General features: G+C 35.2%; 1 protein-coding gene across 1 annotated transcript in view; it reads left to right on the top strand.

The window, feature by feature from the left end:
- The window catches only part of ATAD2B (ATPase family AAA domain containing 2B), a 139735-nt gene that overhangs the window by 90589 nt on the left and 33444 nt on the right, over nucleotides 1–15702 (top strand). The window contains exons 19-21 of the mRNA XM_017893318.1: nucleotides 8422–8557; nucleotides 10822–11018; nucleotides 14364–14523. Of these exons, the coding sequence (XP_017748807.1) occupies nucleotides 8422–8557; nucleotides 10822–11018; nucleotides 14364–14523 (493 nt within the window). The remainder of the gene's footprint in view (nucleotides 1–8421; nucleotides 8558–10821; nucleotides 11019–14363; nucleotides 14524–15702) is intronic.

Genomic DNA, 15702 nt, shown 5'->3' with positions numbered 1-15702 from the left:
ACCTGACCTCACTTGATGGGTTGCAGTCAAAACTTTGTTTCATGCACAAAATTATTAAAAACGTATAAAATTACCTTCAGGTTATGTGTGTAAGATTTTTATGAAACTTAAATGAATTTTGTTTAGACTTGGGTCCCATCCCCAAGATAATCTCATTATATATGTGCATATATTTTAAAATCTGAAAATGTTTGAAATCTGAAACACATCTAGTCTCAAGCATTTTGGAAAAGGGTTACTCAGCTTTCTAAGACAACTGTGGCTATATCACTATCAGTTATATCCTTCTTATCCTTATCATCTGTGAGGTCATTTGATGAGATTTGACCTTTCAGCTCTTTCATTGATAGCATCATGTTAACTTGAATGTTATTTCTAATATGCGTATTTTTCAAATCAGAAATCTAACTTCAAGTTCATATCTAAGGTAAAATCACAGTTGATTCAGAAAAAATTAGTAGATCGTCTTACTTGAGTGGTGTTTTAATACCCCGAGCTTATGAGATCTTGAAATACTCTCCTTTAGAAATGCTTAGAAATATTTTTCCCAGGAGACAAAGTAGGAATGATGTTTATATAAAAGATTTACATGTTTGAAATGCTATAATATAAATCTTGATTATGTAGAATTTTATGATTACAGTGTTTGTTTACTGAGTTCTTTTATGTTTTAGCTTTCATTATCTTGCTAAAATAGATTTGTATAATTTACTGCTTTTTGTAAGGAAAATATATTAAATGTAGAGTAATTCATTTTTGATTATTCAGTATCTGATAGTATATGAAGACCACTAATCAAAATGTTTATCATAGAGTCCAATAAAGTTTAACAGAATGCTGTATGTAGCAAGAGTTAGAAAAACCAGGGTATTGACTTACTAGTCTTTTGATCTTAGATAAGTACTTGAACCTATAATTGCTTCATTTTCATCTGTAACGTGTGGATAATAACAGACAGGGTCATTGGTGTGAGACAGTATATGTGAATTTCTTTTGAAATTATGGAGCTATTAAATGTTTGGTATTAGTATTATAAAATAGCAATGCAGCTGAAGTTGATTTAGAAGAATGGCCTGAACCTGGATATAACCTAGGAGCCACTTTACAAGTTAGATCCTGTTTCTCAGTTTTATTATAATTTTATAAAAAGAAAGAGAAGAGTTAAAATGTGGGATAAATAAGGATTCTAGGTGGGAATATATAGGGAATATTCCCTGAAACTTTCCCTCTATATTGTTTGAAAAATTTCTAAATAAATGTTTTATGAGCCTGACTTCTTGATAAGCAGTTTTTATGTTGCCTACTTCTGTTGCCCATATGCATGTGTAATTTTACTGTTGGTTTAGTATTTTAAAGCTAACATTATATAATATACATTTTCAATGTTATACTGTTGTCATAACTTTTAATGGATTCAGAAAGCCTACTGACTAGTAAACTTTTTCAGTATTTATTTACCAATACCCTTAATTACTATCTAAAATATTAGAAATTTGCCAGCATTGAATTCTGAAATTTCAGCTCCTTTCCCTCTCGCTTTTGTCTTTATAAGTAGTTATTAAAGCTATCATGGATATCATATTTGTGGGCTGAAGATTATGGGAATTCTCTTTTGATTATATAACATGTTTTATACTAATAGCTTGTAGGAAATTCTCCTCTGTTCCCAAGTCTTACATTTTATTTTATTTGTTTACTTATTTTTGTAGAGACGAAGTCTCATTATGTTGCCCAGGCTGGTCTTGACTCCTGGTCTCAAGCGATCCTCCTGCCTCAGCCTCCCAAAATTCTGGGATTATAGGTGTGAGCCACCATGTCCAGCTAAGCCTTTCATTTTAATTTCAAGTCTACCATTAGAATGCTTGCTTTCTTTTTTCTTTTTTCTTTTTTTTGAGACGGAGTCTCACTCAGCCGTCCAGGCTGGAGTGCAGTGGCATGATCTTGGCTCACTGCAACCACTGTCTCCCAGGTTCAAGCGCTTCTCCCGTCTCAGCCTCCCGAGTAGCTGGGATTACAGACACCTGCCATCATACCCAGCTAATTTTTGTATTTTAGTAGAGACGGGGTTTCACCACGTTGGCCAGACTGAAAACTCCTGACCTCAGATGGTCTTGAACTCCTGACCTCAGGTGATCTGCCCATCTCGGCCTCCCAAAGTACTAGGATTACAGGCGTGAGCCACTGCACCTAGCCTGCTTGCTTTCTTTAGGTCACAAGCTAAGATAGTAGTGTCTATTATTTAGCACATATTAATAAATATTTGGTGAATGAATGAGCAGCACAGAGAGTTGTAGACCAAGTAGCTGTAGGTTAGCAAGTTGCCAGATCTATGGAAGAAATGAAGTAGATAGTGGGCAGTACAAAACCAATTCTCGGAGAAAAAAGTAGCCTATTACCACAGTTGTGCTACTGTACTCCAGCCTGGGCAGCAGAGTGAGGCCCTGTCTCAAAAAACAAAAGAAAATTTAATGTCATGAAAATGTGTTTAAATGTATTGTTTTAAAAAATGCAGGTAATAAATCAATATGTATGGTATTATTCTAGTTTATAAATATACAACTGGGAGGATATACATAGAAATGTTAATGGTAATTATCTGTGGATGTAAAGGTTATAATCATTTTAGTTTTTTATTGTCTTATTTTCTATATCTTCCATAATAAATACCATTATAATCAGAAAATAAACCCCATTATTCACAGATGAAGGAGAAAGGAAGTTTCCCTACCTTATTTTTAAAATAGAAGAAAACCCCAAAATAATTAGTCCTTCCATGATTCGTGTCTTATTAGTGGGACAAAATGACAAGTTCATCTTTTAGAACCTCTTTGACATTCTCTTGCGTCTCTTTGTATATATCTGTCTCTCGTAGTTCAATAGTCCCCACAATGAGTTTGTACTCAGTGCGTTAGTATACTGGGAAAAACATTAGCATTTCTGTTCATTTTTATTTTTCGTATTAAATATTTCATGTGTATATGGTTTGTAATAAATAATACTATAAACCATATACACAAAAAATATACTCTTAAATATACTGTTTTGCTAATAGTATATTTAATAATAGTATAGCAAAATAGTATATTTAATAGTACAGTATATTTCATGTGTATATGGTTTATAATATTTCCGAATAGTATATTAGCAAAATAGTATATTTAAATAAATATGCATATAGTGATGGGAATATTTTCAGATTTTTTACTGATGAGGTGTTTGATCAAAAAAGTTCAGAAATCATTGCACCAGACCAGCTGCTATCAAAGTGTGGTCCAAGGACCCCTGAGGAGTCCCCAAGACTTTTGCAGGGGATTATCAAGTTTCATTTCCAACTACATATCTGCTGAGTCTGGGTTTTCATCACATACTTCAGTCAAACAACATATTGTAACAGATTGAATACAGAAGCAGAAATGAGAATCCAGTGGTCTTCCATTAAGCCAGACACAAAAGAGAATTGAAAACATTTAAAGCAGTGCTGGCTGGGTGTGGTGGCTCATGCCTGTAATCCCATCACTTTGAAAGGCTGAGGTAAGCGGATCACTTGGGCCTAGGAGTACAAGACCAGCCTAGGCAACATGGCGAAACACCCATCTCTACAAAAAATACAAAGATCAGTTAGGTATGGTGGCGCGTGCCTGTAGTCCCAGCTATTCAGGAAGCTGAGGTGGGAGGATCGCTTAAGCCTGGGAGGTGGAGGATGCAGTGAGCCAAGATCGCACCACTGCACTCCAGCCTGGGTGACAGAGTGAGACTCTGTCTCAAAAAAGTAAGATAAAACAGTGCCACTTTTCTCACTAAAATTTGTTTTATATTTTATGTGTTTTATGTTCTCTCTATATTTTGGAAAACATATTTTCAAAATAATGTATGTTTTATTCTTTTAATGTTAATATGTAATGGGTTTATTTAAAATACGTAAATATTGATGCATATAGCTCACATACATAAAAGCTTTTTTGGGGTCCTGAGACCAAAACTTTGTGAACCTCTGTTCTCTAGACCACTAGCTCTTTCAGGTGTTACTAGCCATCACTTCTCCCATTCCTAGCACAGTGCTAACACATGGGAATTACTCAGTAAAAGTATGCTGCATGAAAAAAGGAACGAACAGTTGAATCATCACATAGAATTCACGTAACCCTTGCCCAGCCTCACTCCCTTTCTGCAGAATTCTTTTTCTTTTAAAATATTTTTTCTTTAAATTTTTGCCCACTTGAGAACCATGCAGAATTGTAGTGTAAGTAAATTTACTTTTATAAACCCTTTCTGAAGATACTTAGAGAATCTTAGTTGAGATATACGGGAATTGTAAGATATTTGTGGAGAATTAGAGAAGAGAGCTAATTTAAGGTTGAGCACAGAAAAAAGACTCTTAAGGGAGGAAGCAGATAAAGTAGAGGTATTTGTAGGAAGGATTATAAACCTTGGCCAGAATTGTACTTCTATTTCTGAAGACATTCACAGTATCTGCTTTGTTATTAAATTATGATGAACAAGTTTCAGGTTATATAATTCAGTATATTGGAAATTAATTTTATTTAAAGAAATATTCCTCAACTCTGCTGATGAAAATAAGATTACATATAGCATTTTGTCATCTTGTTTCATGTAGTTGTGTCTCTAGGTTTATGGTAGGACCTGGGAGAGGAAAATCAGTAACTTCAAGTAGAAAAATCAAGTAAGGGCATTGAAAACTCAGATTAGGCTGGGCACGGTGGCTCACGCCTGTAATCCCAGCACTTTGGGAGGCCAAGGCAGGCGGATCGCGAGGTCAGGAGATTGAGACCATCCTGGCCAACACTGTGAAACCCCGTCTCTACTACAAATACAAAAATTAGCCAGGCATGGTGGTGGGCCCCTGTAGTCCCAGCTACTCAGAAGGCTGAGGCAGGAGAATGGCGGGAACCCGGGAGGCAGAGCTTGCAGTGAGCCGAAGTCGCGCCACTGCACTCCAGCCTGGGCGACATAGCAAGACTCAGTCTCAAAAGAAAAAAAAAAAAAGATGGCTATTATTAAAAAAACAGAAATTAACAAATGTTGATGAGGATGTGGAAAAATGAGAACCTTTTTGCATTGCTGGTGGGAATGTAAAATTGTATAGCCACTGTGGAAAACAGTATGACGTTATCTTAAATATATAATTGCCATATGATCCAGCAAATCAAGTTCTAGGCATTTACTCAAAAGAATCGAAAGCAGGACTTGAACAGGTATTTGTACACCCATGTTCACAACAGCATCATTCACAGTAACCAAAAGGTGGAAACATCCTCAGTGTCCATCGATAGTTGAAAGGATAAACAAAATGTAACATATACCATGGACCATTATTTAGCCTTAAAAAGGAGGAAATTTTGATGCATGTCGCAACATGGATGAAGCTGGAAGACATTAGGCTAAATTAGTCATAGGACAAATTTTGTATAATTCCTTTTATATGAGGTTCCTTAGAGTATGTGTAAATGGATGATAAGCATATGAAAAGATGCTCATTATCAGTCATTCAGGAATGAAATACCACTGCAACCCACTAAAGTATAGGTTGGGGCAAGAGTTTTTTGCCATTAAAAGCTGCAAAAAAAAAAAAAAAAAATGCTTTTACACCATCCTAATAGCTAGAATCAAAAATACACAATACTAAGTATTGGATAGGATATAGAAGCTGGAGTCCTTATATACTGCTGGTGGGATTGTAAATAGTGCAGCCACTTTCCAAAGTTAAACATAAATTTATGGTTTGACTCAGCAATTCCACTCCTAGTTATCTACACAAAAGAAATGAAAACATACGTTCACAGAAAGACATTTGTATGGGAATGTTTCTAGTTGTTGTACTAATTCTAGTAAAAAGTGGAAACAATCCAAATGTTCCTTAATTGGTGAATGGCTAAACAAAATGTGATGAAATACTATTCAGCAATAAACGGAATGAAATACTAATACATACTACAACTTGGAAAAACCTGAAGTATTAAGTGACAAACGCCAGGCATAAAAGACTATCAGTTGTATGATACGAAATGTCTAGAAGAGGCAATTCACTAATTCACTAGAGACAGAAAGCATTATCAGTGGTTGTTAGGCTGGGACATGGGAGTGGGAGTGGGGATTGACTGCAGATAGGCATGAGGAAACTTTTTGGGGCAATGGAAATGTTCTAAAATGTGCTTGTGATAGCTGCACAACTGTAAAAATTTACTGAACTTTATTGAACTCTTTTTTCAAAAAAAAGTTTAATGATAAATACTGGAAGGTGTGCCTAAGTGCATCTGGGAAATTTAGGGAAGACATCACACAGAAAGCATCAGCTTGAGTGGTGCATTAAAGAAGGGGTCAGGAATGAGTGAATAGTATGTATCACAACCAGTGTGAACCAATGTGAAAGACAGCATGATTTGTTCTGGGAATTATGGAAGACTTGTCTTTGGTACAGCATGAGGTTTGAGGCTAGGGCTGTCAGAAGATAAGGTTAGGAGTGAACTTAGAGAAGTATAATTTATCCCACTTATAAAATGTTGGATTCAGAGATGTTGGTAGTAACCTGGTAAGAATATCCATGGATTATTGTAGGCCTGTTCTTGGTATGCTTTTGTATTCATAAAGTGTTAACATAGTTTTGAAAGTTATCAGAGAGAATAGTTAAAATGAAATGTTTTGCCATTCTTGAACGAAATCATGGTACGTCTAGGATATTAAGTTCTACTTATTTTTCAAGACCCAATTGATGTAAGTGATTTCTGCTACATCTTACCTAGAGTCTTTTCATCCCTTGCAAGATCTCTTCTCTGTGTTTTGCTACCTCTGTTATAGTACTCCCAGCATAGTATCATAATGCTCTTCTTCTGAGACTCTAAGATCTTTGACAGCGGAGAACAAACACATTTTATTTAGTTTTGTAACTGCAGTGTCTGGCATGATGTTTGACATACAAAACATGTTCAGTAGTAAACTTACTTCCAGAATTTTCAAAGAAAGTCCAGCAAAGCGTAGATTAAAGAGTTGGAGGGAACTGTGCATGAAGGTAGTCTACAAAAGCACTGGCAGAACACAAGGTGAAATTTTATAAACTTAAATGATTTGACTTTAGGTTGAGATAAATAATTCCCCATCCAGTTTTTGAATTCTGATGTTTACCTTTCATTGTTTCTTCTTTTAGAATTTCAGAGCTGGAAAAGGCATTTAGAATTTATATAATCTAATTTTCTTTGTTCACTTTGTTACCTTAAGCCAATTACTTAAATCTTTCTAAGCCCCAGTTTCCTTGTCTGTAAAATGAGGAAATAATACTTACCTCATTGTTATAAAGATTGAATGACATAATATTTATGGAATTTTTAAGGGTTCAGTTCGTAGGCTTAATCCAGTAAGTGGTTAGAAATGACAAATTCAATGAATTATTCAAATTTAGACCACAAACGTGTGGCTAAATGGGCAAGAATATGATGTCTGATTCTAACCCATATTTTCTCAGTGTCATGGTTGGTATATCTTTCCATACTAGTGACCTTCTCCCTTTTTTTATTTGCAGTTTCCAATTTGATTTGGGCTGGGTAACAAAATCACAAGGCAGTATGTGCTTATTAGGCATGCTAAATACCAGGTACTGGGATAGGTGTAGGAAAACAGATGAATAAGAAGTGATCTCTGTTCTCAGGGAGTGTGGTGTCTAGAAGGTAGAAAGTAGACATTCTAGAAAAACCATAAAAATTAAATACAGTGTTTAATGCCATAGTAGACAAATTTGGATGAGGTAAAGAGGATTTAAACAGCATATCTTGGAAGGTGGGCACCTGGGGTCAAAGTCTGAGTAGGTAAACAGAAGAGGTGAGTAATCACCAAGTGGATGGAGCTGAAAGATATGAGAATAATTGGCTTAATCTTTTTGGAGTGTGTCATGGAACATAAACTAGACCAGAGGTATGGTTTATTTGCAGTGGAACCAGGATTCCAGAGATTACAGTGAAATAGACTTGGTAGGGAAAGAGCACAGGAAGGGAAGTCAATGAATAGGGAATACAAAGAAATATGAGGATAAGAGATGGCAGTGTTAACATTCTTCCAGCTCTCTATTATAGATTCTAAGTAATTACTTTTCAGCTCTTATGTAAAAGCCCTTTGAGATTGTTGCCATCTGTTACAACCAGCTATCCTTTTTGCTATTATCTGATGACTCTTACTCGATATATAATATCATTCATTAATGACTTGGGCAACTGGACATTCTACCATTCCTGTTTAGCCCATGAGGTTGAACCCTTCAACAGCATAGCCTAGGACTAGGTTAACTATAACCCCATGTGAATGGTCTATGAATATTGAACATGATACTGGAAGATGAAGACGTTGCAATTTGGTATGATATGTAAGCTTTTAATTCTTTATATTATTTAATGTCTTTGTGTGTGTGTATATGTGTAGGTTAAATGTATCTTTAGAATACAGTATGAAGAGGTCTTGTATATTCAAAGGCCTATTGAAGAAGACAGAAGAAAATTTTTTCAAGAATTGATTCTCAATCAGGCATCAATGGCTCCACCACGAAGGAAACATGCTGGTAAAGTTTGTAAAGCCTTTAGGAAAATGGCGGGGATGGAGTTAAGAAATGCCCTTTCTTGGAGTCAGTTTATTTTAGCCCTTTCTTCATGGAAGTGAGGAGAGTTTGTCAGGTTCTGTTTATCTTTAGATGACATGTGGAAGTGTCCATTGTGTTCATCTGACTTGAGATTGGGAAGTATAGCCTTGTTAAAGCTTTACTAAATAGGACTTCTTCTTATGACTTCAACCACTTCCTCTGGTAGATTTCACATTATGGGGCTCAAAAAGTCATAGAAAAAAGTCTTCAATTCTCCTATGTTTTAGTCACAGTAAGTACCCAGGACTTGAACTGGCAGGTTGTGAACACCAGGTGTTGTGCTCATTACTTTTTGGGCCATGGTAGATTTGATGGGCTGGTTAGAACATTTGCCATTTCTAGTTTATTTATTGATTGACTTTTCAGAGACTTATTTAGGACCCATTACATTTAACATTTTATTCTAGGCATTTGAAAATCTATTCTGGCTTTGTTTTAAGTGTTAGATTTTTCTTGGGTTTGGACTCAATAATTTTAGACTCAAGAATTGAGCTTTAAGAGGTACCTCAAGAATTTGTCAGGTTTCAGTTCCTTGACATAGTAAGGGCTGCATTCTAAGTCATTCGAAAGAGATTTCATTTTCCTAATCTTAAAGATGTGTAAAAGATAAGATCTACTTGCTTAATCTTTCAGCCTCTTCTAGGAAGTAACAATCCTGTTTGGTAAAAATTTTTAACCCTCTTTACCCTCGTTCCATCTTTCATGTTTCTTAGAGCCCTTCTTGGAGGGTACTCAATACATTCCTCATCCCTGCCAAGTCCTTATTTTTCCATATTATTTTGCTTTGTTTTTCACTGGTTGTATTATGTAACATTTTAATAATTTTATTGTTCTTTAGTGGCTCCTTTCCAAATTTTATTGGTGTTTTAAAAATGAACACCTATCAAATTGCTGTAGTTTTGGTTTTTTCCCTCCCAAAACCTTGGGAAATTTAATATGTAAATTATGCCTTATTTATGTTTATTTTGTTGCTTCCTGTTAATTTAAATATTTCATTATGAAAATGATGTATTTCAGTCTTTCATGCTTCTAGATATATTTTAATCTCATAGATTTGAATTTTCTGTGTTTACTGTTGATATTCTTTTTCAGTTGTTTCTGTTGACTTTCAGTTTTCATCTTAGGAGCTATTTAGAAATCAGTGAAAATACTTAGAATTTTAATTCTGAGCTTTAGTGTGATATCAGGGAAGTCTTTTAAAATTAGAGAACATTATAATTAGGAAAGTTAATACTTTACCTTTTAAGAAGATTTTTGGTTTTTCTTAGGATAGGTAGTGAGTACCATGGATTTTACATATAACACTTAGGACTGGTTTTCCATCTCCTTCATGACCGTGGAATTCCATTTTTTGTTCTTTTTTTTTTTTCCCCTCCCTTCCTGCAGGTGCCATTCACTGTCCCTACTCTGTTGTACTCAGAATATGAGGTCAGGAGACCTGCCTTTCTTTTGGGGATAGGAAGGATCAAATATTACTTGCCCATTATAATTTTTATGCATATAAGGCAATCTCATTTTAAGAAGCAGTTTTAAACAAGGTTGACTTGAAAAATCAGTATGCAATACTTTACTTGGAGATATTTGTGTTGATTTGAATTATTTCTTGTAAGTTATATATAAACAATATTTCAAAATCAAATTATTTTGTTTTTTAAAGGGGTCCTGTTGTGAGTTATTTTATAAAGTGAAGCTATTCCCTTTTTGTTTCTATGCAAATTTTTACTTGCTGGATTTGCATGTTTCACACATATAGTCATGCGCTGCATAATGACATTTTGGTCAACGATGGACTGCGTGTATGATGGTGGCCTTGTAAAATTATAATACTGTATTTTTACTATACCTTTTCTATGTTTAGATACACAAATATGACTGTGCTACAATTGCCTACAGTATTCAGTATAGTCACATGCTGTCCAGGTTGATAGCCTAGGAGTAATAGACTTTACCATATAGCCTAGGTATGTCATAGGCTATACCATCTAGGTTTGTGCAAGTATATGCGTGTGATGTTCACACAATGACAAAATTGCCTAACTGCACATTTCTTAGAATGTATGCCTGTTGTTAAGCAACACATGACTGTATTTGTAATTCTTTTCTTTAAAGAACATTTTGAGAGAATGCCAAAAAAGGGTCCTGGCCCATCATGTTGGAATCTTAACATTTTCTTCTGTTTTCTCTAGCTCTTTGTGCTATGGAAGTGCTTCCTCTTGCACTACCTTCTCCACCTCGTCAATTATCAGAATCAGAAAAAAATCGAATGGAGGACCAGGAGGAAAATACTTTAAGAGAATTGCGGTTGTTTCTCAGGGATGTAACCAAGAGGCTGGCCACAGATAAACGCTTTAACATCTTCAGCAAACCGGTGGATATTGAAGAGGTCTTGTTTCAGTAGTGTGCAAACAGTGAAGTTGAACTGGCTAAAAGAAAAAAATATTGACATCTTTTTTTGGAAGGAAAAAAAAGCAAAGGCATGGATGAATATTACCCCTAGCCTATAAAATTTTAATCCATGTGATAACTACCTATGTCATCAGCAAATATCTGGTGACTTTTGGATGAAATTAGCAACCAATTTATATATGTCCTCTTAATTATTATTAATCTTTGTGGTCTCTTACTCTTCGATTTAAGAAGAGGATTAAAAGTTGCCTTAGTCAAATATCCATACTAGACTATTTTTATTCCAGGATAAATTCTGCTCTCAAAGAGTATATTGGTGTTAACCAATCAATACCAGTTAATACTGGCATTTCCCAAATTATGTTTACCTCATCAAAAGAGGTAGCTAAAAACCTGAAGTTTCTTTGTCTTTCATATTTTGGAAGTGCCTGTGGCTGGGATGCTGTTTGAAGTTAAAACATCCTGTGCAACTAAATTATTTTTCTTTCTAAGGGTTTTCTCTGCTCCCAGTGGAAAATTTCTCACTTTATATGTGTATTATTTTGTGTGCTTGTGGGAGCATGGTTTGTGATGATGAGAAAAGAAATTTTCCATTTGGGAATCAATACTGTCAACTACCTTTTCGGTTTTTGTTTTATCCTGGGATAATGTAGTGTGTGGATGAACACAGTGTAATCTTTACTGGCCTCCTTCTTATAGTTCAGACTCCATGTTTGAACAGCTTTGGTGTTTTTAGTTTTTTCTTTCTTTCTTTCTTTCTTTTTTTTTGAGACGGAGTCTCGCTCTGTCGCCCAGGCTGGAGTGCAGTGGCGCTATCTTGGCTCACTGCAAGCTCCGCCTCCCGGGTTCACACCATTCTCCTGCCTCAGCCTCCCAAGTACCTGGGACCACAGGCACTTGCCACCTCGCCCGGCTAGTTTTTTGTATTTTCTAGTAGAGACGGGGTTTCACAGTGTTAGCCAGGATGGTCTCGATCTCCTGACCTCGTGATCCGCCCGTCTCGGCCTCCCAAAGTGCTGGGATTACAGGCTTGAGCCACTGCGCCCGGCCTATTTATTTCTTTTTTAAAAAAATAATTGAATTATGAGTGATTCAGAGTTTAATGTTGTATCCTAATTGTGAAATCTGTGCTTTCGGACCTGAGCGGATTCCTTTGAAACCATTACCTCATCTGTTGCTGGGAAGAATGAGCTAGCATTTACATTCTTCCCGCCCCTGGCAAGTCTGAAAATAAATACTTTCCCCCCTTTTTGGAATAAAGAGACTGATTTTATTTGTACCTTTATCCACAATACACTGTTTTTTCCATTTGGTCCTCTTATCAACCTTGTAGGATCATTATTATTATTCTTACTTTGCAGCTGGGGAAACAGACTTGTTGGCAAGTGACATAGCCAAGACTTGAAAGTTTTTTAAAATTCAAAGCCCACATTCATTATCATAGCTACTTTATATCTTTCCAACAGGATAACAGGACATGCCTAATTTGCTTTTTTAATTAATAGATATCCATTTATATTTGTGGGAATTTCCCCCCCCATAGTGTTTTTAGATAATCTTAAAACTATCAGCTGATTAAAAAATTATTTTAAATAAATGTGATATGGGTGCGTGCCCTTCCTTCCACTCCCCTATTTGGTATATTTGGACTCTTAACATTTCTTAAAGGATAAGGGCTTGCCCCCACCTCAACCTCCCATGCTGAGAGTAAACCAGTTTTGCTTTTGCTCAGGAAAACTCTTTTCTTTCTAATCAGAAAAGATTTGTCAGATTTTCAAATGCCGTCTGTAATAGTTTTATAAATGATGGTAAGGTAGTACAAAGGGATAGAAAATGTTGGTCAGATAAATATTTTATTTAGGCTTATGTTTCTCTTGTTTTCTCCTTTGTTTTTCTTCTCAGGTTCATTCAGCTCTTAAGCTGAAAACATAGGAGTCTCTGGGAAGGATAGAGAGGGGGAAATAAGATAACCTAAAACTAAAGTTTTATTTAACTAATGAATTTAAAGTGTCTGAAAACTTTATCAAATTCCAAAGCAGACTGCAGAGAAAACAAAACTTTAGAAAATAAATGTTAAATTTAAAATTAAGCATAGGGTGGTAACATTTATAGTCTTTTATAATATACCTTTTAGAGTGCTTTTTAGTTTATAAAACAGTTTCCACTTGTACACAGGTATTTGTGTCAAATACCAGAACTAGGAATCCAGCTAATATCTTCTGAGGTAGTTTGTTTCAGTATAACTCTGCTACTTCTCTTATAGGGAGATTGACTGGTTTTTCAGCTCCTAAAGGGTGAAAAATGAATTAAAACACACATACACTGCTACTTAATATTTTTTATAAGTAATCCTAAACATTAAAAAACATATAAATTACGTATATGTGCGTGCGTGTGTGTGAATGCATAAATTTAAAAATAATGGTATCGATGCCCTCTGAAACTATGAGAAAACTAACCCCACGATCATAGAGCAGAAATTAACCATCTCCCTAGAAATCTTTCCTGGACTAATTTTAGACATTACTCCTAAGACTGCTTTTATAGCAAACCTATTTACTTGATTTGAGATTTGCATTGGGGAAGGCAGTAGATATGTAAGTTGCTAGCACTTTCTTATTGGTTGGGGATACACAATTTATTGGGCAAATCAAGACTTAATATCTCTTGTTTAGGGTTATCTCACAGAAAATCAGCACAGAAAGCAGCATGTTTGTTTTTGTTTGTTTGTTTGTAGATTGCTTTATACCTAGGGACAAATCTAGCAAATCTCATACTGGTTAGGAAAACTATACTTAATTTTCTTATGTAATTGACTCTAAATGTTTGTGATGACTCCAAAGGAGTGGAAAATACTTTCCATGAAATAGTTCACTCTAGAAAACTGAAAAGAAAATTTTGTTGAAAATTTAAAGAGATTTATCAAAATAACTTATCTCATAGTATGAAAAGTCTTTGCTTTTTATTTTCCTTTTCTTTTTCTTGAAATCACATTTATTGATGCTTATTGGGTACTTTTGTCCATACATTCTCTTCTCAGATATGCCCAAAGGATTAAAAAAAAAAAGACAGACATGGTTTCAAATTTTAAGAACAGAAACATTTCAGAGTTGGTTTAGGTATGACTTGGAAACTGAAGCTTTCATGGAAAGTATGGCAGATAGTAACTTTGGTAGCATAAATAGCCCTGCAGTTTTATCTTTATAAATTACTTATTTGATATTTAGATTTAATTTTAAAGAACTTTGTTTTATTTTGTGTTTTATGAACTGAGATGATATGAAAAACCAGAACTAATTTTTATTAAAATATCTTGTTTTAGGTTTCAGATTATCTTGAAGTAATCAAGGAACCAATGGACTTATCAACAGTGATAACTAAAATTGATAAACATAATTACCTGACTGCAAAGGATTTCCTGAAAGATATTGACCTTATCTGTAGCAATGCTTTAGAGTATAATCCAGACAAGGACCCAGGAGGTAAGGATACATAGGGCAAGGTTTCCCTTGATAATCAGTCAGAAGACAGTTTACCGTTTAAATACTAAGTCATGCCTATGTTCTAGATAGATTAATTTTCACAACCTGTTGTTTTTCAAAACTTCTTAATAAGAAACTGATAGTCCACATAAAAATAATGTGTTAGAGAATTGTATAGTTATAGGTATTATTTTCAGGGGTTCGTTTCTTCATTTACGTTCTACTTTTTATATTTACATTGTGATTTGAGAATTTAATTGAAAATTTATTAGTCAACAATCACAGTGCTGATAAACACTGGGAATTTCGAATTCATGGGAATCCATGATAGGATAAGTTTATGTGTCAAAAGATCCTTTTATGTAGAATGTTATCTGTTCTTTTGATTGTTGGTATTTTTATGTAATTATTTTATTCCTAATCCATCCTGTATTCAAGTGTACAGTCCCAGCTTTTGTTATATAGTTGATAACAGATATATCCTGGAAGACCACCATGAGTAGATCTGCAGTGAAACAAGATGAGGTGATTTATTATACTGAGGGAGAATATGTGTCATAGGGAACCATACAAGATTTGGGCTTGTGTTAAGAGATTTTGGTTAGAGTATAAGGAAGTGGGGCTTTGCAGTGGATTAGATGCTATTGGAAAGTAGGAGTAATTTTAAGAACCTAGAAGGCAAGAAAATGGAGCAAGGCTAAAGCTATGATTAATAAAGAAACAGCAATTGGCTTGGTGTGGTGGCTCATGCCTGTAATCCCAGGACTTTGGGAGACTGGGGCGAGTGGATCACTTGAGCTCAGGAATTTGCAGGCCAGCCTGAGTAACGTGGCAAAACCCTGCCTCTACAAAAAAATTACAAAAATCAGCTGTGTGTGGTGGTTGCGCACGTGTAGTCCTAGCTACTTGAGAGGCTGAGATGGGAGGATCACTTGAGCCCTGGAGGTTGAGGCTGCAGTGAGCTGTGATCATGCCACTGTACTCCAGCCTGGGAAACAGAGTGATAGCTCTTCTCAAAAGAAAAAGGAAAGAAAAGGGAAAAAAAAGAAAAAAAAAACAAAGAAACAGCAGTCATTCATATTAGTTAGGATTGTGTTTGGTCATTGACTATTATTATTTATTTTTACTTTTTTGAGATGGAATCTCCCTCTGTTGCCCAGGTTGGAGTACAGTGGCATG

This window comes from Rhinopithecus bieti, unplaced genomic scaffold (genome assembly GCF_001698545.2).
Source record: "Rhinopithecus bieti isolate Rb0 unplaced genomic scaffold, ASM169854v2 scaffold_23816, whole genome shotgun sequence".
Lineage (NCBI taxonomy): Eukaryota > Metazoa > Chordata > Mammalia > Primates > Cercopithecidae > Rhinopithecus > Rhinopithecus bieti.
Note: the sequence above shows the minus strand (reverse complement) of the source record. Positions and strands in the feature narration are given on the sequence as shown.